The sequence below is a fragment of the Phaenicophaeus curvirostris genome, chromosome 1 (assembly GCF_032191515.1).
Source record: "Phaenicophaeus curvirostris isolate KB17595 chromosome 1, BPBGC_Pcur_1.0, whole genome shotgun sequence".
Classification (NCBI taxonomy): Eukaryota; Metazoa; Chordata; class Aves; order Cuculiformes; family Cuculidae; genus Phaenicophaeus; species Phaenicophaeus curvirostris.
In genome coordinates, this window is record NC_091392.1 from 13,580,571 (window position 1) to 13,608,255 (window position 27,685).

At 40.4% G+C, this 27,685-nt stretch overlaps 1 protein-coding gene across 2 annotated transcripts in view; it reads right to left on the minus strand.

Moving 5' to 3' along the window:
• RELN (reelin) overlaps positions 1-27,685 on the minus strand; it is a 296,961-nt gene that overhangs the window by 243,349 nt on the left and 25,927 nt on the right. For both annotated transcript variants that reach the window (XM_069881518.1, XM_069881596.1), the window contains exon 2: positions 7,183-7,293. In XM_069881518.1, coding sequence (XP_069737619.1) covers positions 7,183-7,293 — 111 coding nt within the window. The remainder of the gene's footprint in view (positions 1-7,182; positions 7,294-27,685) is intronic.

Sequence of the window (27,685 nt, forward strand, 5' to 3'; positions counted from 1 at the left end):
ACTGATGAAGATATTAAACAGCACTGGTCCCAGTACAGACCCCTGAGGGACACCATTTGTCATGGATCTCCATCTGGACATCGAGCCGTTGACCACTACTCTCTGAATACAACCACCCAACCAATTTCTTATCCACCAAACAGTGCAGCCATCAAATCCATATCTCTCCAATTTAGAGAGAAGGATATTGTTTGAGACTGTGTCAGAGGCTTTACAGAAGTCCAATCAGATTACATCCATTGGTTTTCCCATGTCCACTGATGTAGTTACTGCACCACAGAAGGTTAATATATGCCAGGTCTGTTCTGCTACCCGGTTCTTGAGGACTACACCTCATAGAAAGTCACTAGGTTGGTCAGACAGAACTTGCCCTTGGTGAAGCCATGCTGGCTGCCACTAATCACCTCCCTGTCTTCCATGTGCTTTAGCATAGCTTCTAGGAGGATCTCTTCCATGATCTTCCCTGGCACAGAGGTGAGGCTGACAGATCAGGAGCTCCTAGGGTCCTCCTTTCTGCCCTTCTTAGAAATGAGCACAATGTTACTCTTCCTCCAGTCACCAGGGTCTTCTCCTGACTGCCATGACTTTTCAAATATCATGGGGAGTGGGTTGGCAACCGTTTCGGCCAGTTCCCTCAGGACTCTGGGATTCATCTCATCAGGTCCCATAGATGTATAAATGTTCAGGTTTCTCAGATGGTCATGAACCTGATCCTTCCCTACACTGGGAGGAGCTTTACAACCCTGGTCCACACCTTTTTTCCACTGAACCAGGAAGAGTGAGGAGAGCGGTTCTCAGTGAAGGCTGCGGCAAAAAAGTTGTTGAGTACCTGAGCCTTCTCCTCGTTTGGTTGCCATTTTCATCCATCTGTGGGGGTAGGCTTTCTTTAACTTTCCTATTCTGATTGACGTACCTGTTGAAGCCCTTCTTGCTAGTCCTTACTTCCCTTGCCAAGTTCAACTCCAGCTGTACCTTGACCTTCCTGACCTCATCCTGTGCAGTGTCCCTCTACTCCTCCCAGGTTCCCTGTTCCTGCTTCCACTGCCTGTGCAGTTCCCTCTTGCGCTTTAGTCTGACCAGCAGGTCTCAACTCAGCCATGCTGGTCTCTCCCCTTCCCTGCTTGATTTCCTGCATCTGGGGACTGAGTGATCTTGCACTTCATGGAAAGCATCCTTAAATATTTGCCAGGTCTGTTCTGCTCCCATGTCCTTGAGGACCATACCCCAGGGGGTCTTACTGACTAACTCCTTGAAAAGCTGGAAGTCTGCTTGCTGAAATTTAGGGTCACAGAATCACAGAATCACAGAATAACCAGGCTGGAAGAGACCCACCGGATCACCGAGTCCAACCGTTCCTACCAAACACTAAACCATATCCCTCAGCACCTCGTCCACCCGTGCCTTAAACACCTCCAGGGAAGGCGACTCAACCACCTCCCTGGGCAGCCTGTTCCAGTGTCCAATGACCCTTTCTGTAAAGAATTTTTTCCTAACGTCTAGCCTAAACCTCCCCTGTCGGAGCTTGAGGCCATTCCCTCTTGTCCTGTCCCCTGTCACTTGGGAGAAGAGGCCAGCACCCTCCTCTCTACAACGTCCTTTCAGGTAGTTGTAGAGAGCAATGAGGTCACCCCTCAGCCTCCTCTTCTCCAGGCTAAACAACCCCAGCTCTCTCAGCCGCTCCTCATAAGGCCTGTTCTCCAGCCCTTTCACCAGCTTTGTTGCTCTTCTCTGGACTCTCTCCAGAGCCTCAACATCCTTCTTGTGGTGAGGGGCCCAGAACTGAACACAGTATTCGAGGAGCGGTCTCACCAGTGCCGAGTACAGAGGGAGAATAACCTCCCTGGACCTGCTGGTCACGCCGTTTCTGATCCAAGCCAAGATGCCATTGGCCTTCTTGGCCACCTGGGCACACTGCTGGCTCATATTCAGTCGGCTGTCAACCAACACCCCCAGGTCCCTCTCCTCCAGGCAGCTTTCTAGACAGACTTCTCCCAGTCTGTAGCACTGCATAGGGTTGTTGTGCCCCAAGTGAAGGACCCGGCATTTGGCCTTGTTAAACCTCATGCCATTGGATTCTGCCCAGCGGTCCAGCCTGTTCAGATCCCTTTGCAGAGCCTCCCGACCCTCCAGCAGATCGACACTTCCACCCAGCTTAGTGTCGTCCGCAAACTTGCTAAGGGTGCATTCGATGCCTTCATCCAGGTCATTGATGAAGACATTGAACAGGGCTGGACCCAGCACTGAGCCCTGGGGAACCCCACTTGTCACTGGCCTCCAGCTGGATTTCACACCATTTACCACCACTCTCTGGGCCCGGCCATCCAACCAGTTTTCCACCCAGGAGAGTGTGCGCCTGTCCAGCCCAGAGGCTGACAGTTTCTCAAGCAGAATGCTGTGGGAAACTGTGTCAAAGGCTTTGCTGAAGTCCAGGAAGACCACATCCACAGCCTTTCCCTCATCCAGTAGCCGGGTCACTTTGTCATAGAAGGCGATCAGGTTAGTCTGGCAAGACCTGCCTTTTGTGAACCCATGTTGACTGGGCCTGATCACCCGGTTCTCTTGCATGTGCTTCATGATAGCACTCAAGATCACCTGTTCCATGACTTTCCCTGGCACTGAGGTCAGACTGACAGGCCTGTAGTTTCCTGGGTCCTCCCTGCGGCCCTTTTTGTAGATGGGCACAACATCAGCCAGCCTCCAGTCCAGTGGGACTTCCCCAGTCTTCCAGGACTGTTGGAAGATGATGGAAAGGGGTTTGGCCAGCACATCCGCCAGCTCCTTCAGTACCCTAGTAGGTCCTGTCTATACTTGTCACCTCTCCCATATCCCTCAGGACCTTGAACTCCACCAGTGCGTGATCACTGCAGCCCAGGCTGCCTCCAATCTTGACATCAACCACTTGTAGAAATGGTCAAATTTTGTCCATGAAGACATATTAGTAGTAATTAAACATTATGACACACAAACTTTGGAAGTTTTATCATTATGATTTTGTTACATACCACTTGCAGGGGGGATTATCTTAAAACTAAACTCAAATGTAAACTTTCTTGACCAGTGTCAGTTTGGCACCAACTCACTATTTAATTGACTGTTAACAAATTCTCCAAGATATGACTGCTATACAGATATTTCATCTTCCTGTTAATTGGTAATTATGTATTGGCAGGAAAAGCAGTGTTTCTTTCCAGTTCTTCCAGAACTCAGTGATTATTTAAACTTTGCTAATTAACAGCAGAGGGCCGGTACATCTTCTGGGCAAATTGTATTTGATAATCCCTATTAAAATATACATGGCACTAGTTGACTTGTAACAGCAACAAAAAAAAAAAAAAAAAAGTGGTAGTTCAAAGGGTATTAGATACAGCACAAGGCAAATGGGGGCCTATTAAAATTTCCCCAACTGTTCTAATGAGAATGCCGAGGGTCATTTCTTCCTAGTTTACCATCTGTTTGGTTTCTGGCAAATATCTCCAGTGCGAAGGGAGGGCCTGGGAGCCCATTTGGCTTGTCACAAAGTAAACCAGGGATCTACAGCAATTTCAGTAAGTTGCAAAACTGCACTTCAAGAGTGGTAGCATGTGTATAGCTAAAAACATTTTTTTTATGAGTTTGCATTTACTGATTATTCCTTACTTTTTAAAGCTGTGAACTAGCATGAAGAAGCAAAGACTGAGCTCATCTAACAAGAAAAATCCAACAGTTGGCCTTTTTCCATCTCACAGTGTTAGTGAGGGATATTTTCCTTTATCTGTCAAAATCTGAAAGCAAAACATTACCCCAGAACCATCAGTGTTTGAGCACAAACTGATGCCAAAACCAAACCTCTTAAAGCTCAGAACCACACACCACATCCAGGAGCAGTGGGAGCCTCAGGTTCCTCCAACACTCGATTTAGACGGATGCTTCTAGCTTTTACTTTCTAGCAGATGCAATTCTCCTGTTCAGGTGCTAAAATGTTTCTAGGTAACATCATTCTCATAGCCTCTTATATAGTAGCCCACAAAACCCAACATTCACCAGCAGTTCATGACCTCATAGTACAAAGGGAATATCTGGTTTAAAAGATAGTAGATTACAAGTTGTATAAGGCTAAACAGAAAATAAACCAAAAAAATTTCTGTTACCCAGTATGCTCCACTTTACAGTGTAATGAAAGCTTTGAATCGAATGTCTTTACTATAAGAGTGTCTATGGACTTTCAAAAGGACCTTCTCAATTTAGGTCGAAAGGCTAATGCATATACAGATATTATTATGAAATTACTTGTTTATTCCACAATTACTAAAAGGTAAACATCAGTGTTGAAATTGTTGCATAAAATCAGTTGAGGGGGCACCTTGATTATAAAGGCTTATATTTTCCACTTAGTTTGCAAGAAATGCCAAATTTAAGTGTTAAATAATTTGTTGTGTGTGCATGATGTGAAAATCTATTGGGGAGTTGGAAAGCTTTGTGAAAAACCTGAATGCATGGAGATGCAGTGTGACTGGCAGGTCAAAGGCAAGCTTTGATGTGCATAGCCCAGCACATCTGTCAGCTCAACCAGCCTGTCATCCAGGACGATCCCGAGTAATGAGACAGGTTCCCAGCACATAGTGCTCCTTATCATTGCTGAAGGATTATACTGTAATCTTCTCCTTTAATTGTAGAAATGATACCGTGTTCCTTGCTTTCCAGTGCACGTGGCTTTGGAGCAGATGAGCTGTATTTTCATACTTATCCCAGGTTACAGACCAGTACCCTCTACCACCCACCAAACCCATTTAACCTTGATCTCATTTGCAAGCCATCATTCCCATCAAATCCACCACCACATTTGTAGCTTTCTAACAAGTTCTTTTAGTACTCCTATTTCCCACTTTCCTTTTATACATTTGGAAGAAGTCAAACAGTTAGAGCCCCTAAATGACTATATATACATCCTGGATGTATGGGAGGGTAGATGCAGAGCATGGCCAGCGGATGACCCAAGCTATTGAAAAGAGGTCAAAACCAACAGCATATTTAAAAGCAGAAGAAGGAAAGAACACACGAGGATGGAGAGATCCCTCAGGAGTCTAAAAGGCTTCTCCAGAGAGATGGGGTGGGAATGACATTGAGGGGTATCGTTGTGGCTTGAGAAAGGGGGAGATGAGAAGTAAGATTGCTCTTCAGCCTTCAGCAGGCAATGCTGAAGGGCATGGAAATGAGTCCCATGTATGTACCGCATTGATCAGGAAAGAAGAGTGCAAATTATACCAGAGAGACACAAGTTAGGGTATCTGTTGTACCGTGGGATTTAATAAAGAAAGAAATGTTACTCTTTAATGTTTTTAATTTAGGGATTATTTCTTTGCTAAAGAATCCTCATCGCTTGCTTAGCGAGGTATACATTTATGTTTTATCCCAGTTCTAATATTAGCTTTACTATTTTAGTTTTACCTTTATCTGAACTCTGACTACAGTTCAGCTTGGGACAAAAGATGAATATTTATGACCACTATTAAGTTTTATCCCCAAAAGCTCACTCATTTCTCCCTAAAAGACCTGTTAGAAGATTTCCCAAATAAAAAATTCAGCAAGTTTCATGTCAGTATAATTCCACAGAGGAAAAAAAGAAATATATCTTTAGCTACATGATATATACTGAAAAAAGAAAGAAAACACAGCGCTTAGAATTAACTCTGTTAGCATTATTGTTGGGTTTTTTTCTTCAAAGCTTATTGACACAGTTAACTAGCTGTGATAACTGATGATGATTGTGCCTCCATCAAGAGACTTCCTAAACTGGGTAATTAAAGGATAATTGTAGCCACAATACAGTAACTTATGGCATAAAAGACAGATATGTGTATGTTGGGAAGACTTCATATTGTCAGGGCAAACTGGAAGATTATGATAATGCAGCATGACCTCCTGAGCAATACAGACAAGAGCATTTCAATGGTAATATTGCAAGTGAGAAAAAAATATTCTTCCCTGCGCCATAAGAAAACTCTACCAACACAATTTCAGAATATTGCTATCTTCAAATTTTAAGGGCCTAGCTTCATGCTTGCCCCACCCCCAATCTATGAGAAACCACATGTGACTTTGAATTAAGGTCTCTGAACTGGACACAGTCCTCAATATTTTTTTTTTAAAAAATCATTTCCAGCAAGCTAAATCTAACCTGAACATCATCATCAGGAGGAGCAGGTTCTTTGTTAATTGGAAATGATGACATGACAGATGTATCCAAGGTTTCTGGAGAAAGGACTTCACATTTTCTTCAGAAAACGAAATGATGTCATTCTCATCTACTACTTTTATTAAACAAGATATTAAACACAGTGGACACTACTCTCTTTTACAAATGCAGGTGGTGGATTTTAACACTGTTAACTTTTAAAACTACCAATTTGTTTTAAATAGCAGATAATTTGCCTGCTAAACATTTTTTTGGAAGAGGCCAGCCTTCTCATGCCTAACTGCAGAGTAGAGAGAAAAAGTTTATGTACTTCCCGGTCTTGGGAGCCATCAATATATCATGGTAACTTGACCATAGAAAAAATTTCACATTGATAAGTGCTTTCTGTCTCACTTACTCCATCAGATCCTGTTCATCTTGTAAAGAATATGGTGGGAAAGGAAAAACAGCTGTACTGCTTCTTCCAGGAAAGTGGATCTTACAGTGCATTATGTGGCAGCAGTGCTCTTCCCTTTAAAGGGTTGAGCAAAAGGTTAGAGGTCAATAAGGGGTACTACTCACAGAGGCAAAGCCCTTCTCAAATTATTCCTCAACACAGTTTTAAATAATGTGCTATCTGCATCGTGTTACTTCACTTGCAAGCCAACGTATGTCTGCTCTATGACACTCACATACCCAGGTCACTCGTGTTTTGCATGAAAGATTTAGTTTATACCAAATGTCAAACCATTTATAAATGGCTTTTTTAACCAGTTTAGCTGCTGGGGCTTTTCTCCTTAAAATTCATATAGTACAGTATACGAGTACAAGTGCTGACCAAAGATGAAGAAAGTGGAGGAAGAAATAAAACCTATCGAAAGGCCACCAATGCTTTATCTCATTGACTCCAGCTGACTTCCATGTATTGTTGATTACTCAGTCTAAATTAACCTGTTTCAGTAATTGTGTTGCTATTGATGCCTTCTGTATCATTATTTTGGATTGCAGAATATAAATTACAATGGACTTACCAAATCCAAAAGCACTGGAACCACCAACGCTCTGGGAAGCCTGAACACTGGTAGAGGTGTAGAGCCCAGTTACCAGCAAGCCGTCAAAGAAGGTACTTGTCGAAATAGTCACTGAAATGAGAGAAATAAAATATGTGTAATTATTTATATGCCATACTTAAGATCCTGTACACATTCTGTGAGCAGAATCTTGTCCTTGAATGAGATTTCATCATTCAATACAGCAAATTGATCTGAATTCCCCCAACACTTATGATACTTCAGTGACTTTAAATTGGCTTCCCCATGTCATTTGCCCAAACAATTTGTTCAGTGTTCAAGCTGTGTGTGCCAAGTTTCATTATGTTCCTGTACAACTCCCTCATGGTTTACTTAAAGAAAATGACTGTTTTAGAGGTAAGTGACTGGTACTTATTGGTGTTTGGCTCAGCTTCTGTTCCTGAATGAATCATAAGTCATGTACCCGTAATCATCTGTAGCAGGAACCAGACACAAATTGAGCATTACAATAGAATCTGAAATGAACATCAAAAGGTGATCGTGGTCATTGCTGGTTGGGAAGCTCCCTTTTCTAGAAACACAAAACTATACTAAATGCACAATGTGTTAGCAAAATGTAGCATTGGAATATACAGCTTGTAAGTAGTTGTCAAGATATTGGAACATAGAGAAATGAATGAAGAGAAATGAAATAAGCAGGATTATGTTATTGTTCTTCCTGGACTTAAATAAAGTGCAAAGCCATGGTTATCATCCATATATATACACTATATGATATATATACATATATATACTACAGTATTATGCACTTGAGCTATATGGGCATCTGAGTTATTACAGAGTATGTGTATTTCGAGAATTCATGAATGTATTTTTAGGAGTTTTTAGATATAAATAGTAAAGTAATTGTCCAAATATAATCTACAAGTAACACTAGAATCTATATATTTTTTGTTAGAATTAACAAATCTTGCAATACTTGTTTACTTCTTGCAAACACCAATTCTCACATTCTTACTTTGGTATCTTTCATGTTGTATCATGGTATACTTAACATTAGTTTCAGTAGTCCTATCTCAGAAAGACCCAAAGTGATTGGTTTAGGTTTTCCTGTTATATAAATGCAATATCCTCTATGGTCAGAATGACTTTTCTAATCATATAGCAGCATGCAGCCTCCTCTGCTACATAATAATCTCCTGTTCATTTTTACTTTTTTTTTAAAATATTCTAACACTAAGTTGCCTGTTTCTCAATTGAAAATCAGAACTTGGGAATTTACAAAAAATAATTAGATAGCTTTGCTATGAGGTAAATTTTCTTCTCTCTCGCTTCTCACCTTCATGCATCTGCTATAATTGTTCTCTACATTATTTGTTGTAAATCTTTTCCCGCTTTTATTTAAATATGGATAAACTGCACTGCAAATCTATGTCCTACCAAACAGGACCTTTTTTCAAAAAAAAAACAACTGAACTGCCAAGGGCAAAGTACCAGCCAGGAGATCCACATAAAAATGTCTCCTGCTGAAGAAGAGTCTTACGACTTGTGGCCTCATCCACTGGAGATGCATCAAGACCTTGGTTACCACACTGGTTCTGCTTTCATGCTTTAATACTTTTTTCCCCCCATCTAAATGGACAGAGATCAGCACTTGACATGGATTGCTGATAAGCTGATCTCTCCCTATAACATGTTCCACTTCCCTGTACTGCTTTTTCTTATTGGAAACATCATGAGCCACTGACAAAGGAACTGAAGCAAGAACTGCAACGTGACCGATTGTATACCCACTGGTGATACACATTCAGCAGTGAAACTGCTGGGTTTCTTTGAATCCTACGAGTCATTTGGGGCACACAACCTTGCTATTAAATATCTAAAAACCATGCAAAAATTGACAGTGACTTCATTTGTTCTGAGCAGAGGAGCAATATTTACCATGCTCAACTTATTCTTTGAGTCTTTATATTTATCTTCCTTTCTCTGATTATTCAATAGTGTACTGAATAATTCCTCAACTCAAGTTTTCTGCTCCCATGACTCCAAATTTCAGTGTTTTGCATTAGACACTTCCCTGAATGCAGACATAGGTTCAGAGCCATATGCTCAGTTTTTAAGAAGGGGCCACTTCTGAGGTATGCATTTAAAAAAAACCAGCAAGAGATACTAGATTTTTAGAAAAGAAAAGAACTGTTATGGAGAGAAAATCAAACAAGCAAACAATGAATTCTTTCTGTGTTTGATGATAAAGTGTCAAATAAAGCAGAACCTTTTCTTCCCTTTGTGCTTTCAAACCCACAAAGAAGCAAAACATATGTTGGAAAAATATGCCTATATGTTATTTTTGAAGACTTGGCAAAACAGTCAGTGAAAAGCATTGCGAGAAGGGCACTGGGCCAGTACTTTGCTGCCATTTTGTTTCCCTGTGGGGAAGCATCTTATTCTTCCCTGAATAGGATATAATGCAAAATCCTACTGTGAACAGGTGACCAGCTTCTCTCTGGGAAAGAAATGATATTTTACAATGCCTGTATTTGATTTTTGACATATTTGTGTGATTGTCAACCCTCATTTTACATGAGCAAGTAATAGGTCAATTTTTATTGTTGAAAAATTTCCAACCCAGTATGGCTCCCTCATTAAGCCTCTGGGAAACTGCACAATGCCTCTAGTACATTTTTAAAAAACAGAGCACTAGGCTGTTATTATACATGTGTCATACATTTCAGAATAATTTCATAGTTCTTCAAGAGGAAAAAAATTAATCATGACATTCTCAGTGATGATTTTTTTCCCTATCAGTGCTGAAATACATAGAATTCCCATAAATTAAAAGAAAAGACACACTATGCCAAGTGTTAATGACCAAGAACAAGAAAGCTGTGCTAACACACAGCCTGGCAACCGGACCGTGATTTTATGTTGGGATTAGGGCTTGTTACTGAGGGCTCTCAGCTTCCCCTTCCAAAAGCAACAAGAAGATTCCTTAGATATCCCTCCAACCGCCTTTGTTTCTGCCTTTACCCTGGCTCATGCCATATGTGGTTGAGTCACCTTCCCTGGAGGTGTTTAAAAGACGGATGGATGAGGTGCTGAGGGGCATGGTTTAGTGATTGATAGGAATGGCTGGACTCGATGATCCAGTGGGTCCTTTCCAACCTAGCGATTCTATGATTCTATGATTCTATGTAGTTGATGCCAAACACACTGCACTTCAGGAGCAAGGACGAACACCAAGATCCACCTGGACCTCAGAAAACAACTGGAAGGGCACAGCTGCATGGGCTGGGCAGTCAAGGGAGGCCCTGGCACAGTCTCACCAACTGCCCCACGGCACCCGATGGATGACACAGCAATGACACTCATCTACAAGTCACATAATCTATGTCCAACCAGGCTCTACTCCATCCTCCTCAAGATCCTTCCCTAGGAGAAGAATTTGTGTGAGTGAAGAAGTGAGGAGCCCTTCTCAGCCCTGGGACTGCTCATCCAGGCAAGGGGAAGTGCCAGACCTCTCCACCCCCAACACAGCAGCACAATGTACCAGCCCTCCTGTACCTGCACCAGGGCAAGCAGGGAGCCCCAACTTAAAATCAAAGAATGACAGAATCATTTAGATTGTAAAAGACCTTTGAGGTCATCAAGCCCAATTGCAAACCCAATACTGTCAATTCTACCACGAAACACACCACATCTCCAGCTTGACACATCTCACCCCTCACACCAGGGATGGGAGCTTGTGGAAGCAAGAGCTCATGGTGCAGATGTACATAGGAAGCCCTCAGTTGCGTTGAAATAGCCCAGTGAGAGGGACTGAGAACGCCTTCCTGAGAAACACAGTAGAGTGAAACTGTGAACAACCTATAGATAAGGCAACAGCACACAGAAAATACTAGAGGCAAAGCTGATAACAGCTACTTTAAAGGTTGGCCGATATTTCTTTCTATTTTCAGCTCCTGAGACCTTTGCCAATTTTTACTCTCTTGGGCTTTTGGGTTTGTTTTTTTTTTACATAGTAAGTTTCTGCCTCAGACATTTAATTATTTAAGGAAGAAGGAAATTTCAGTCAAAACACTTCATTCATTTCTAGTTAGAGGAAAACGTTGTGTTGCCCTGGCTGAAAATTCCTCTGCCCTTTGCTTTCAGCAGCTCTTCCACTCTAAAGCATAAGAGCTGTCCTTCAATTTTGGCCAAATTATGTTATAGATATATTAAAAAATAAATAAAAATTGGAGTTCACACATGCTCAACAGAGACATTTTCAATTTAAGCATGTAAATATTTCTGGAGATTCTATCCTCACTTAGCACTCTTGAGAGCACTTGCTGACTGACGGAGCTTGCTGAAAAAAAGGCCTGTGAAATTTCTGATTATATTTTGATCTGGGAAGCTTCTCAGTGTTTTAAAGCAAACAGTCATGTCTGCTAGTTGGCAAGGAAAGGGGAAAAAGCAGAATCTTTTACACAAGTCTAAGCCTTCTGATGAGAAAACATCAATTCAGCAGAATGTCACTTCTCAAAATACTGAAAAATGTGAAAATGTCACAAAAGTTAAGTTGTTCCTAATGTTTGACCAACACGATCCCCAACAACTTAAACTTAGGAGACACAAAATCAGACCTGAAGGCACAAGGACAGTGTGTGTATTTAGGGCGGGGAAGGTGATGGCACTGGAATCAGTACAGGCAATAGGACAAGAGAGACCTTCTGGAAAAAAACACAGGGAGCAACGAAGAAAAGGCAGCCCTGGCTGGGCAAAGTAATGGAGAGAAGGTAATGATTAGGAGGACATAGGACCCATAGCTGTGGCCTGCAAACCCTGGAGGTGTTCAGTATAAGGAATTTACACAGTGACTAGGGGAAGAGACCAGCTGCAAAACCACCTGTAAAACCACCTGTAAAACCCAACAGCGAAATATGGGTCAGCCTCATGTTCTAGTAAACAGTCACAATGACAACATGCTACGCAGCTCTTACTCCACCTTCTGAATCAAGTCAACAGTGTCTGCACAATGGATATGAAACCTTCCTGTCTATGAATCATGTGGATAGGATTCTATGGATTAGGCAGATAACTTCAGTTTATTTTATAAAACCTAAGAAATGTCTCCATGAAGAAAACTGTGTCAGGGCTGGGAAATACCAGAGTAGTCATCTCCAGTGCTGCTTTGCCCTATGCTTCTTTCTGTACAATGGTTGTGGTCACAAACAACTGTATTTTTGAGAATCATGAGGCCCCCAGTTCAATTTTCCATCAAAAAGTGTGGAGTGTTGCTGGCTGTGACTCCCTGCATGCTCAGCACATCCATGCTGCTGTGCTCCCCTAGAGTTACAGGGGCTGACGATGTGAGCACACAGGCTGGCCTCGACCTGCTAATGCCACGCATCTCTGCGGAGCTTTGGGGTGTTATTTGCTGAGGAACGGAGGGGATGTGGCAGCTTCTCTCCAGAGACACCTCACACTTCCCACTACAGCTTCCTCCAAGAGCCCTGGAGTTGGTACCTCCTGTGGGGACAAGGAACTGAGGTGCCTCTGGAAATGCCGGGAGCTGACATGCCTCAAGGAGGAAGCAAGTGAAGAAGAAGGAGGCTGGCAAAGATGCTGCTGAAATTATATCACAGGTGAAGGTAGTAGCATAACAGGAAGGACAAAATGGCTTTTGAACTGTAGTTATATACAGATATTTCTAAGAAATTAATGGTATTCCTATGAACAACACTTTTATTGTTTACAGTGTTATATGCCACACATACTGTATAGTATTGCTGAAATCTATTAATCTGTGTGAATAGTTGCATAAAATTTGCCCTACATCCTCTTGAGGGACTGTCTTGCTCTTTGAAAAGGCAGCTGCATTTTGACTGATACTCAAAACACTCAAAGTACAGTCAATGCATCTAAACTTTAAAGGAAGAAGAAAATGCCAGGTGAAGGAAACGGATCATCTCAGGACATCCCTGCCACTCACAGGTCTTATCAAATTTGACTGCTCTTTAGCAGCAGCTAAATAGCACTGAAAGGGCTGATATATACAGAATTTGCACAGAATTTGCAGCTGTTGATGACAGTCACAGAGTAAAAAAACTTTAAGGCAGGGTACAGGACTAGATGTAGACATACAGATATGACACATGAAACAGCCTGAGTGGAGATTTAATAGAGTTCAAGAAGGAACTGACGAAGGGAAAATTTTTCAAAGCCCCGTGTAGTGTTTATATGAGTTAAGACACACAGATGCAGTGCAAAACTGGACTTTTGTACACCATGAAGAAAAAAGAAAATAATTTTGTTACGTGAAATGAGTTCACCTCAGACAGTGAGCTTTCCAAAATGCAACTTCCTTGCATCAAAACGAGGACAGGCATATTTTTAGGTTCTTCTCAAGGTCAAAGCCAGCTCCTTGTAATACTCTCATATTGCATCACTGCACACCTGAGTCATAGCTGGGAATCTTCCTCTTAGGAAATAAATTACTTATACAGAACTAATTTTTTTTCTGCTTGACTCCTCAAAAAAAAAAAATATCAGCCTCTAAGTAATACAAGTCAGGTGTGCAATGACACTGTTCAGAGTCCTCTGTCCCTTCACAGTGCTGTGGCTTTCACAGGAGACTACAGAAATAAATGGAGACTAACTTTAAATACAGCAAAGTCTGTCAATGTCATGCTACGTTCAGAGCCAAGCAGAGCTTAACACTTCTCAAAACAGCCAGCAGTGGGAATTCAATCCAAAGGCAGTGTACTCGGGAACACCTTAGTTCACACACTTGCATGCAAACCCTCACTTACCTGATACAGCTCAAAAGATCAGGAAGGAGAGAAGACTCCTGAACAAATCAGAGGTTTCACCTGGGAGACCAGCAAAGAGAGAGTCCATTCTCTGAATCTTATTTCTGCAGTCTCATCAGCACATACTAGGTTTGATTAACTCTAACCATGCCAGTCATTTAGGCACTAGTCACACAACACACCGGCAGGATGACAAAAGGCACACTAAATCTATCATATCTTCTCTAGTCAACACTCCTAAACATCATGTGCTACCACCTCATGCCAGAATTGTCATCTGGTGCTGCACATTCTCCCTGCACCTTAGAAAGACACAAGCTCACTGCAGTAGGCAAAACAGAGACAGCACTGCCCTTAGCACATTCCAACTACACCACTAGGACTGGCAAGGGGTCACCCCATGCTGCCCCCAGCACTAGCGTTGCTGTCTCAGAGATTGAGAAATAAACAGAAACTCAGTGAGTGCAAGGAGCTCTGTCAGCAGCATGTGCTCTGGCTGTCTGCACCTCAGCATCTCTTAGCCAACATGGCCTGATCAAAAGCCCACACTGGGCTACTCCTGTTTCACATTTTCCCTCTCTGGCTTTGCTCACAATGACTTTAAAAGTAGAAATGACGTGTGCCCTCAGAATGGATTTCTGGAATCCTTACCTGCAGTCCTAGCAAGCTGGGAAGGGTTTGTGAAAAAGATAAATCAAAACAGGGAAGACGTTCTTCGTCCTTTCCCAAGATGGTCCCCTCTTTTAGGCAGCAGTGCCTTTGTGCTCCCATCATGCAATGTCAAACACAAGTGGCCCAAGCATAAACCCATCCTGGCATGTAGTGCTGCCTTATGGGGCACAGATAATACTAAGCCCAAATCCTAAAAATACCAGACCAACCCTGAAATGCCAGTTACAGATTAAATTGCTAGTAAAAAGAGAATAAGCTGTTGCCTTATTTAAAGGTATACTGTCTAGACACTACAGATATAAGCAATCTGTAAATACTCGGGTAGAGTTTTAGAGTCATGCATTCAAAATAATGTGCTGATAAATGTATTTTTAAATTAATGATAGAGCACATATTATTGTAAGTATTCATAAATCACACACACTTAATTGCACTCAGAACCTTATTAATAATAAAGGAATTTGGAAAAAAGTCCTAGTGATGTACATAAGGTCTGACACAAAAACAATGAGGCTAACACTGTAGCTTGTGAAGGGACAGAAGAGACAAAGAGATAGTTATAGAACATGCTTTAATCTGTTACAGTGAGACAAGGATCACTTCACTCAGTATGAGTGGACACATGTTCGAATACAGACATTTTCCTACCCTCAGTCAGAAAATGCTGGCATGCAAGAGCAAACAGCGAGTTCACTTCAAGTTCCTTGTGAAATTGAAGAAATTTACAACAGAAACTTTTCAATTATTGACTGAAGCTTACGGTGAAGGTGATCGCAGTTGATTTTCTTATTTTTTTTAAACAGTTATATGCACAACCTTGTGTTTTGTGTGTCAGACCTAGTATGCTGACATCAAACTGATTTGCTCACAGAAACTTTACTTTCAAAAGAATCCAAAATCCAGGAATTCATAATTATGCAGCAATTTCAAATACAAATGTCAGATGGATACTGAAGAGCAGCATGAATCACAGGTCTATACGTCACCCAGAAAAAACAACAGCAGAAAACCCACAGGATTGTTACTCACGCTGGTTTTGATTTTCCCCAGATAGGCAGGAGAAAACAAAAAAGAAAGACATTTCAGCACGGTGAAATAAACACACAGGAGCAACAGACTGCACTCTTACAAGTCAAAACATTCTCACTTGAATAATGGTTTTCTAAAAACCACACCAGAGCATTAAACTCACAACAGCACACCAGTGAAGCTTTCTTGAAAGTGGACTAACAGTGTGTTGGACAGCACCATCTCTAACCTGCGGTGCCTTCACCAATAACTCCAGTTGCCAATAACTCTTGGGAGGAGGGGAGTAAAAATACAGAAGTTTTGAACCTTGCTCTGGACAGCTTAAAATCAAAACTGGTATTTCTTTGCATAACGGTACTAGTTTCAGTGGTTCTGCCCCATACTCCATTAAATCTTTTTGCCTCCATAGCTTTTTAATTCCTTTCCTAAATCGGTAATAAGCAACAGAAAACTGAAAATAGATTGCAGATGTGTAGCAAGATGTCAGTAACATGATATACAGGGACATCATTTGTCATTGATGCAAAGGGTAACCTATCAGCCTTGTGAAAGAACTATTTGCAGAGACACTACTTATAACATCTTTTTAAAAGTTTGTAACAAGACAGTGACAACGACATCAGTTGCAATACAAGCAGATTCTGTTCTTATGTTCCTAAACTACAAGGATTGGACATGTTTTTTAATAAGGTCTAGGATGCTTCAGAGTCCACATGTCACTAAAAGTGAGGTTAGACCTGTGCATAGGCTCCATCACCTAAAACGGGTGCACGATTCCTCTATTAGGCCCAAGAGCCTGACTTTTCATGTGTCAAAATACCTAACCTAAATGTGTTTCTGGGCACATTCAAAGCCACCAGAAACTCAACCACATTGAGCAGCAAGGTTCTTAGTTCTAGATGGCATCAGCAAACACACTGGTACATCCCAGAGATCAGACAGAAGAAGGATAAGAACAGCTGCTGCCATTGCACCCTGCTTCCCAAGCAATAGATGGGTAATTAACTGAACTTCCTAAGCAAATATCGTAAAATATTTTAAATCCCAGCCACTGTGTGGCCCAGCCACTGTTCCTCAGCTGCAGGCATTGCATTTTTTATGGGAAAAGTGCGTACCAGCTGCCACAGAGAAAGGCTTGTTCTCCGTTCCCATGGTTGGAGCAGCCTTCTTGGAAAAAAAAGGTGGAGGTTTTCAGTCAGTGGCTCAGTAAATATGCACTACTACTATATAAAGCTCCCAACAACATCATATCTATTTATGTCACCCCATTTAGCCTGTAAGTCTCACTCTAACATTGATGTCTAAAATGGGCCAGATGAATCACACTCAGGAAATGTCGGATTCTCCTCACTGACTCTAAAGGGAGCCTGGACTGTAAAGCTCAGCTGTAGATGTCAACACTGAAGATGTCCAGACTGAGATGAATCCCACCAAAAGACGCACAAACAGAGTAATTTAATCATCCAGCTTCTATTTAGACATATAATTATTACCCACATCCACGACAGCTGAGCAGGAATTAAGCATCTCAGCACCCAGAGCTCACCCAAGGACATCAGAGACAATGGCCATCTTTCTCCTCCTTCTTGTGCTATGCCAAATATACCATTAATGCTTAGCAACTTAGCAACCACTGTTGTAGTACTGAGAAGCTCCAAAGGACATCAGCAGAAGTATTACTCCATTTGATAACTCACAGAGCCTTGAACAGTACATAACGACATTTAAGTGGCAAAACCAATAATCTGGATAGGAAATCAATCTGTTTGACAAAAACATGGATCATCTATTTCTCTAAAATTGGTGTCTAGCAGAGGTGACCAGCAGTCAAAATTCAGCCACTGAATTACATTGCATATTATAGCCAAGACAAGAATGTTCATCTAAACACTATTTCCTATAATGATTAATGAGGATTGTCATTTATAATTTGCCTTCAAGAAACACAAACCAAAACACACTACAATGTTTGTTAAAATGCACTTCAGGGCAATGAAGTATTAAGATGGGTGTTGGTAGCATAATATAACATCTGACAACATACACTTTGCGTATACATTTACATGCATAACGGTTAGAATTAAATAATTGTGAAATGCATTTTGCCAGTCATTGTGTCTTATTTCTCTTAGCCAAATGTCCTAGGAGCAGATGGGAAGAGATGATGGCCTTTCCTAGACCTCACCACCTATAAAGGCTATGAAGCAAACCTGGTTGCTGGTCTATGTTGCAACTGTTTCATGTCCTTATTCAGCAACCACTAATGTCCTTATTAAGTTTCAAATTCAAATGTCGTTGTGCTTCTATGAAATGTGCCAACGTAAGGTTTTCCTTAAAAGCAGATAAAACGTTATTGTGATTATCTTTTTATTTCTCTAAGCCTGAGAATATTGACCTCTGTTTTGAAGACTAACCTTATTTTTCATGCCTTTCAAGTTTATGTGAGGTTGCTTGTTTGATACTCATACATGAAAATTGCATATTGTTGGCTGTGCTCTCAATAAATTATTTAGAAGTCTGAATATTACTGCAGTGTTCAGATTTTCAGAAGAGTTCGGTAAATCCCTTTATTCTGCTGTGCTCAAAAGACAAACAACTACTCAATATTCAACTAACAATAGCATTAAAAATAAAATTAAGGCTGACTTGGGAGAGGGCAAGTATAATTATCTACTGGGAATTTATTATAACTCAGTAGTAGCTAAACATTTGCAAGAACTTTTGTCATCATTTTAGCTAAGGAAGCATGCCAATTAAAACCAGGCTGTTGCACATGTTTACCTCGGGCTAAAAGAATACAAATCCTCTTATTGGAACATGAATTATGATTATGATAAGCAAATATCATGAAGTGCATGAGTTCAAGTGATACTGGAGAATAAGAAAACACCTTCAAATCAAAAGGCACACAGGCAATGTTCTTCTGTAACTACTCATCTGTCATACAATATATAGCCCTAGCTATATATAAGAAAATAGGTCTATTTTTTTCCCTGCACATCCTGGAAGAAATTCCCTATAGCTTGTATCCTCCAGTTATATTTTTTTAATAAATTAAACACCAACAAAACCCATACCAAAACAGGTCAGCTTCTTCCTTGTTTTAGAACTTTAATTTGCCCTAGAAACATCTTGAAACGCAGCCCAGTGAAGGCCTGGTCATTACTCTCAAAGTGTGTAAATAAAGTTTATCCAAGTCCTAATGTACTGAAAAATTATATTGGTGGGTTATAAAATTTAATACCTATAATGGTCAACTACTGAGTAAGGAAGGCTAAGGGTTGAAACAGCAGGTCTGTGGCAGGTTATGATTAGGAATCCTGTGGTAGGACAGAGGGAAAAAATCCACAAAATGCCTTCTCTCTGTTTCACTTGGGCAAAGGGGTGGATCCCAAGATAAAAAGGGTCCCTCCCAGACACCTGTTTCTAGATGCTTTCTAACAGATACTTTGCCACTCTTAAATACTCACAAAAAATCTGAGCCCAACATTCTGATGAAGCAACCAATCAAGCTGTGCACACATAGAAAAAAATAACCGCAGCTTGATGACTTTTGTTGGATGATGTTATCGTTTAGTTGCTTGTTAAATACTTTATATACATAGCTATTTCCCAAATGGTCACTTTCTGTTCTTTAAATAAAAAGGAACAGGATGGTTCTTGTCCCTGGTGTGCACAACTATCCCAGATAATACTAGTACAAATTCCCCAAGCAAATAACAGATTTTTAACAAATCAGTTCATGTCCTCTTTCCATGCAGAAATTCTTTCTGCTCTGCACGTCCCAGTGAAAGAGATAAGTATTTACAGCCATGTCCCTGCTATGACTCATATCTTGTTAGAACAGAAACAGACACTTTGCTCTCCAGAAAAAAAAAAAAATAATCCTACAGCCGCCTGCCTCGGATTGCTGTAAGGCTATGGGTCCCCAGATTGTGCACTGTTGTGCCACATAGGTCTTCATGTCTCAAAGGAGAAAATTACTAAGGTGCATATCCAGAATAAGTGATGTCCTGCATATCATAGGAGGGTGCAAGGGCTACAATCATAAATACGCTAACCCTAGTGTTTCAATATAGCCATGACAGTTTTCATGCAAGAAATCAGCAGAGCAATTTCACATCATAGAATAGTTTGGGTTGGAAGGGACCTTAAAAATCATCTACTTGGAAAGCCCTGCGATGGGGAAGGACACCTCGCACTAGATCAGGCCACCCAAGGCCCCATTCAACCTGGCCTTGAACACCTCCAGAGATGGGGCAGCCACAGCTTCCCTGGGCAACCTGTGCCAGTGCCTCACCACCCTCATAGTGAAGAAATTCCTCCTTATGTCTAATCTAAGTCTATATTATAGTGATATATCATATCATAGTCTATATCACAGTGATAGTGATCAGAGCAGGTCAGCCTTAGGCAGCGAAATGAGTTGGTTGTGTAGAATGGAGCTACAGCATATCTCATATTTAAGGACTTTGTTCTGGGGAGCATAAAACTTGTGCTCTTTGGGAGCAGACTGTTTGAAGAGGACTGACAAATGTGGCACATGGATAGGATATCATGTGTCATCTTCTGTTACTATGTCATCCGATGTTTATTTGAGATTGAAAATGTCCATTCTTTCACGTCAGTTTTAGAAGGCCCAAAAAGTACAGTCATAACAAGGGAAAGTCAGCTACCTGGTAAATTAAGATACATGACTGCTCTAAGAACTCTCCTAGGAAAGGTGCTTTTAGTAACAAGAAGAACTGAATTAATTGCCAGAATAAGTTGTACTGGTCTCCAGAGCAAGAGGACATACTAGCCAACAGCTGTGATAACTAGCAGATCTGTGCCACAGAAACCATGAATCAGCATTTATCTTCCTAGCCTTTCTTCTTCAGTTTGTCAATGAAAATTTTAAGATGAAACCAAGAAAGCAACACACTCCACCTCCCAGAAAAAAGTGACATTGGAAACATCATTGATGGTCAAATGCAACGTAACTGCATTGGGAATGCAGTTAAGTCCATAGACCTTAACTGGCAATTCTGTCTCCAGCTTTGTGGCACCTCTTTATTAAAGAATATCTCAGAGATCTGTTTAATTGTCTCAGCATTGCACTCATAAGAATGAGTAAGGAGAATCAGATAAGCAGAAGCTGGTACACAAAGACATACCTGGATACAAGTGTGATCTGTGCACCAGTTGGGATTCACTGTATACTACACTTGTAAAACATGCAATAGAGAGAAGTCAACAAGAGTGCACTTAAATACATCTAAAAACCAAAACAACACAAAACGGTGTTCTACGAATCAGCTTTTTTACATCTTCCACCACATTAGCTTAGATGTAAATGCACATTCACCTACCCAAAATCCTAAGAACTTTGGACTAAGGACTTTGCACTTTTGCTGAATTAGATGCTTCCGTAAAAACCAGCAATTATTAGTGCAATGTCAATATTACTTGAACATTTATTGTCATCTCAGATATGAGCAGCTGGAATAATTAAGGGATTTTAGAAGACTGAAATGCTTAAAAATTCATAAATGATAAAACATTCTTACTCTGTCTTTTACTGATGAAAATTAAATACTTGGATCTTCCCAAGCATTTTTTCAGTTTAGAATTGAATATTTCAGTTAATTTCATTGAACTGAAACAATGTGTATTTTTTATTTACATCCACATTTAACTGTCCTTTCCAAATACTTTGTGCTGAGAGCTCCCTTCACCCAAGAGGAGCACTTCCCTATGCTTCAAGTTTTACAGCATAGTTAATACGTCCAACCTACTAGCGGAGCAAAGGCAGCAAGATCCTAATCACAGACTTTATGATACTATGTGCCAAAACCAGAAATCTTGAGGTGACAAAGAACAAAGTGTATTAAAATAATTTGGAAAAAAACCAAAACAAAACAATGCCAAAATTTGTTTTACTTCAGTCAAACTACCATTTCCGTAAATTTCATTTTCAATGTTAAAAAACTGTCAAGAAACAGGATTATTTTCAAGAAAAGTTTTCTTTCTGCAAAAGCTGCCTTTTCTATTATACATCACTCCTGCTGGAGCTGTTTTAAATCCACTTCCTACAGGGCAAAGGGGCACTTTGCCTCTACTGAGTGCATTATAATGACTCTTCATGATTTTTCTTTTTCTCTTTTACATCTGACATATTTTTCCTTATTGGCAACACTGAAATAAACATGACTAAACACAGTTTTCCTGTGAGCTCACATGCAAAAGTAGCTTGGACAATGTATGAATTTTGCTGTTTATGTTATCCTGTTGAAAACAGGGAGAACTTGGCACTCTCTCAAATTATGAAGAACAAAGCAAAAATGAAACCAAGCTGTCATTAGGCAACTTCTCTGAGCAGACTAGTGTACAGTTGTAGGACTTGACTCCAAGTTCAAGATGCACCGTCCCTCCAAAATCCTTAGCAAAAAGGTCATATTATATGATCTACATTGGTTTCAGACTTCCACTTTCTCACCTAAGGACAACTTCTAATGGCTGGAACCATGCCCCACGTAACAAAATTGAGGATGTGCTACCTCCTCTCCTTCACATTCCCACAGTTCTCCAAAGGCACAGAGAAATACATGCTACAGAGACAGATTACATGCAACTACCTCAAAAAGTTAGACAGCAAAAAATCCCACAGATTTAATTCAAGCAAGAAATTCTTGGACCTGCTGGAATTTCCGTGCTTAATTCTCTTCCCTGTTAAACTTCTGGTTTGATTTTTGCAGTAACCAGAATTGTGCATTGTGCTGGAGAGAAGCAATCTTCAAAAGGTAAAAACACAGCATCAAAGCAAGATTTCTACCTTGGACCACAGCAAATTGCTTGGCTAGTCTGTTATTACACTCAAGGCATTCTCAAGCAGCTGGGCCTCATTACAGGCAACGGAGCTTTAGCCATTAACCTCAGAGCGATCAGGATAAAGCACTAAGAGCAACAAAGATAATTTAAAGCATGCTAAGCAAGAAAATGAAACTGTATAGAGCACTGCTAATACTGCATGCTAAGCATACTTACTGTTGAGTGCTGCAAGACTATATATGCCTTGGGACATATACTCCTACAGGGTTTTTGTTTTTCTTTCAGCCTGGTGGGGCACTGCCCTGATGGGAGCCTTGCAATGCTGTGGCATAACAAACGGCATAACAAATAGAACAGCTAGAAGATTAAGTCCATTGCTCCTTCTTCATTACACAAGTCCTAATGGAGGAAACATTTCCAAGCAGAGCACTGTTACAGAAAGTAGTTTTTTGGTGAAGAAAAATGTGTGGTCAAGAGTTTGCCTGTATGGGATTTGCTCCGTGGGCATTTGCAGGTCAGGCCAGACTCAAGAGGTAAGTTTCAAATAGACTTATAGCCTTCCATATAGATCTTTACCTTTCATCCACCCTGGGTATACACACTAAGTTATCTGAGCTGCAGTGCTACAGCAGAGAGGTCTCAGGAGAGGCACATGTAGATGTACAACACAGAGCACTGTACAACATGGGATGAAGCACTGGGAAACAGTCAGCAACTGTGGACCCTTGCAGGACAGGAAGGACCAGGATGCCCAAGCCCAGGACCAACAAGTGTGAGCATCTTCTCTTTATCCCCCTGCTGACACCGGCTGCAGTTTGTCCCACCAAAGAATGAATCAGCAAGGTGAACACTTCAACAGAAACTTCAACAGTAAACAATTTACAGCTTTACAAAGTTAAATCAAACCTAACTGATGCCATTTTCAGCCCTACCGGCTGCAGTGTTGCACTTAGCGTGCATTTCCCAGGTCTCTGAATATGGTAAAGCCGATTTGTTTGGAATCTCATGTGAATTTTGTGGAACATAGGAGGGGAATTTTCTAATCTATCAAAATCTATAGACATAATCAGACTCAATGGAAAGCATCCCTTTATAAAGTTTTTAGCTTTTTCAAAGTCTTGGAAAAGAAACTCTTTCTCTACCATCAATCATTCAACTTGCTCACCACTACAATGAATATTTTTTTAAATCCATTTGAGGTTCAACAGCTACATGCCAACATGCCTGCCAAGTCTATTCCACATCCCCCAAAGACAACAAGGCTCATTCTTCAGCTTTTTAGTGTAACTAGTTCATCGTGATATAACACAGCTCGAAACTCATCCAAGTTTAACTTCAGCCTAATTCCAGGACTAGCTTAGCCCCAAGCCTACCCCAAAATATTTCTGCATTTCCAAGTAAAAGCATGAGTTTTGTAAAGACAAATTTTCAGCTTTCAGTCTACAGGTGATTAATTCTGAAGTAGGTTTTATGAAAAAATGAACAATAACAGTGGAAGGTCCAGGCATTAATATTAACCTGTAATAAAAGAAATGATGTTTAAACCATTCCTAGAAATAAAAGATGAGCACGTGCTCCTACAGTGCTGGAAGAAGCACACAGATTAAATTATATACAATCAGGCAAAATACAGATATTAAGAATTTACGAGCAGCTCTGATATATTCTGAATTAATCAGTTCTGCACATTTAAAATTTTTAATATTTAATGCTGCTACCTCAACAGTCCTGCAGAAATATTAAACTTTTGTACAATCCTTTAAAATGAATAGCAAGAGATTTTGCCACACATTACTTCAGAATTGTGGCTGTAGGTTTTGAGCTGTGCTGTGTTTTGTGGAGAACCATAATTATAATGTAGTGAACTGCAACTGAAATTCTCGACAATTTCAACACAGATTAAACAGGAATAAGGACAGTAATAATTAAAATAACAATTATTAAGCCAGGGGTAAGTACATCTGCAATCTGATTAAGTCTCCTAGGAATGATGGATTACTCATGAAGGCTTACTAATATCATACTTTCATGAAATCTCTCAGATGAGTGTACATGGCATGCTAAAGGCATTTCAGATATTGTAGCGTATTAGTGTTACTGTGTTAGTATAGTAAATCTTCTCCAAAATGCCAGCTGTGGTAAGCAAAAATATATAGATAGACATGGACATTTATCCATCCACAAAATCCCTCACTGTAAAAAGCAAGCATTCTGAAATTAGTCTTTGCTGCTGGCAATGATGGTAATTTTAAATACAATATAAAAGAACTCTAATAGTCATTCATGAGTAGTTTTAAAATACAGTGTTTAAAAACATATTAAAGCTGGAAAAGCAAGCATTAAGACCTTGTTTAGATGAGACCAAGTCATATATGATACTGATCCCATTATTACAATGTTTGCTTTGATTATAAACATATTGCTGAGATTCTCTGCTTTGTTACTTCTGAATCAAGTGAAAATTCCTTGAAAATTCCTACACAGAACACTACAAAAACACAACATCACAAGAATCACGTTCAAGTTTGGTAGAAATCGTAAGAGGACAAAAACCAGCCTATGCTAGGAACACATGCTCATTTTTAAATCGCTTAAACTGACAGTTTGGAGATCAGATTCTGCAACACCTGAACTCCTGCTCATAACTTTGCACCTTATCACTCAGCATAAATTCAATATACAGCTATCGTTCTACGTGGTTTTGCCTGCATTTTCATTTCAGACTACAAAACTGAAATTACCATACTATAAACCTAATGCTATTGGTAAATTCAAAGAGAATCATAGCTATCAATAATACCCTGTCACTAAAGCTATAACACAAAAATCAGCACATACAGGTCATTAGCCACGACACAGCCTGCCCCCCATACTGGCTATTCTTAAAAACAATAAACCCTCTCCCCAAAAAAATTCTGAACAAATTAAATTAGGAAAACATCTCAAATCTTTACTCTCCATTTATTTTTGAGAAAAAACACCCATCATCCTTTAACTTCATTCCCTGCTGGTAGACAAATCTGTCACAAATGCTCACATGTGACAGATGAAACAGAGAAGCTCCATTTCAGTCCTCACAGCAGCCTGTGCTCCTGACAACCCACACTCAGACCCAGCAACCTCAAACAACTAAAGCTTTGGCACACAAAACCCTCTGCCCCAGATATTACCCTTTGCAGATTTCACAGTATTGGCGGTAAGGGAACTACAAATAAAATAGCAATAGTTCTGTCCTTTAGTGAGATGTTTGTAAGCAGCTAACAGGATCCTTTACAGAACCAATTACAACAAAAGTGGGTCCTTAATGTGCTAAACATCATTGTCCAAGAGCACACATGCACACGTGAAACAGTATTGCTGGCAGCAATACTGTTGTGTTTCTATAGAAAACAGAGAAGAAAGCTTGGAGAAGCTGACAGCAAAGGCATGAAAAGAGAAAGTGCAAAGACACAATCTGAACAACTGTGCTAAGAACAGCAACGATATGGACACACTTATTTGGCTGATGGAAAAGCCCTGTGATAGCCAAAAGAGTCTCCCTCGTGTTGCTCAAGGAAATCATTCAGAGACCATCTAATGTCCCCCTGCACTCAAGGAAATAAGAGTTCATGAGATTAAGGAAGAGATTATTGAAGAAAAATTGAGGGTCATCAATATCTCCTGCAAGCGATTCATGTGATCCTCAAAAAGAAGAAATCTCAGTGGGATCTACTATCAATTGAAAGGTGTTACAACTGTTGCGTGAAGAAAGTTCAAGTAATTGACAAGTCACAATGCTCACAAAGGGATACGTAACATGAAAGCAACCATTGACCAAAAGTTCAGAAAGAATTTAAAGCCATACCAAAAAGCAAAACTGTAATAAAACAACTTCTAGAAAATTCTGATTCTTTTCCAGAACAGTCAGGGGATGCCTTGCAGATAGATGGGATTCTTACTGAAACAGCCATGACAGACTGGGAGAAACCCATTTTCAGGTCAAAATGGGGAATTAATTACAGCCTGACCTGTCTGCACAGAAAATATTATTTGCAAAAATAGGAGGGTAGGAAAATTTGGACTAACTTAATATGCTGAGAAAGAGAAACTCTAACACAGAGGTGAAAAGTTGACCAATCACTTTAAGAAGGAGATTAAAGATTTACAACCCACAAGAACACCAGCCACCCAGATGCCAACCTGGATCAACCTAAAGATTTCTCTAACAGCAAACATCCACCACATTTTTCTTCCCTGACTGCATATGTAGCTGTGCCCAAACGTGGAGTTCTGAGTATCCCACATAAATTATAGAGTAATATTTAACTGGAAACCTGTGAGCTCAGACTAGCTTGTAACAAATAAAAATAATGTCTAATGTATAAAAAGATAAACAAAATTTCCAGAACCCCAGAAGTGGTTGTGTTAGGAAAAATAAGCCTGGATCTTAATTTCACTATGTTTCTCTAGGTACATCTTCTTCTGGACAATTATATTCATACACATATGTGTTACAATGCCCACACGCAAGTCCCGGAGAAGGCCACCAGTCAGGATTGGTCAGGTACAGTTCAGTGGTAGCAGGAGGTGAAAAGAAAATAGTACATTACAGACTGCCTGAAGAAACTTGTGCTCCTGATGTATCAGAGCATAAATATAGAGTTAAAGAACAAATTATTACAGAACAACACTTGTATCTACACAGATGAACTTGGAGTTGCAGATCAATATCAGAGAATTTTTTTCCAGTAAGTAATATGAACAACGAATTAATAAAGGTGAGTACTGGCTTGGACACCACTATTGTTTCAATAGACATAGGGAAAAACATTAGAAAGTGAACCCTTAAGCGGCCGTGTATATTGCTGACAAAGATGGGGGGATAACTAGTCCCCTTGAAATGTGGAAAAACACATTGACTGGAATTCACAGGAATATGAGAAAATTGAGACAATTAAGAAAGTATACCATCTAATATCATGTTCAGATTTAAGGACAGAAAAAAACTCCACCAAACCCTTATAAGGAAATAAAAGCCAAATTAAGTGTATTGAGATGTAGCTCCTCAAGATCCCTAAGCAACTGGCCCTTGTGAGCAGTGGTCTCGTACCTCCCTGGGCAGAGACAAAAAGGCAAGAAGAGAGGGCAAGGAGTGACTAACACCTCTTCAGAGGACCACAGGGGAGTTGTAGCTGCTAAAATTCCTGCACATTTGAGACAGC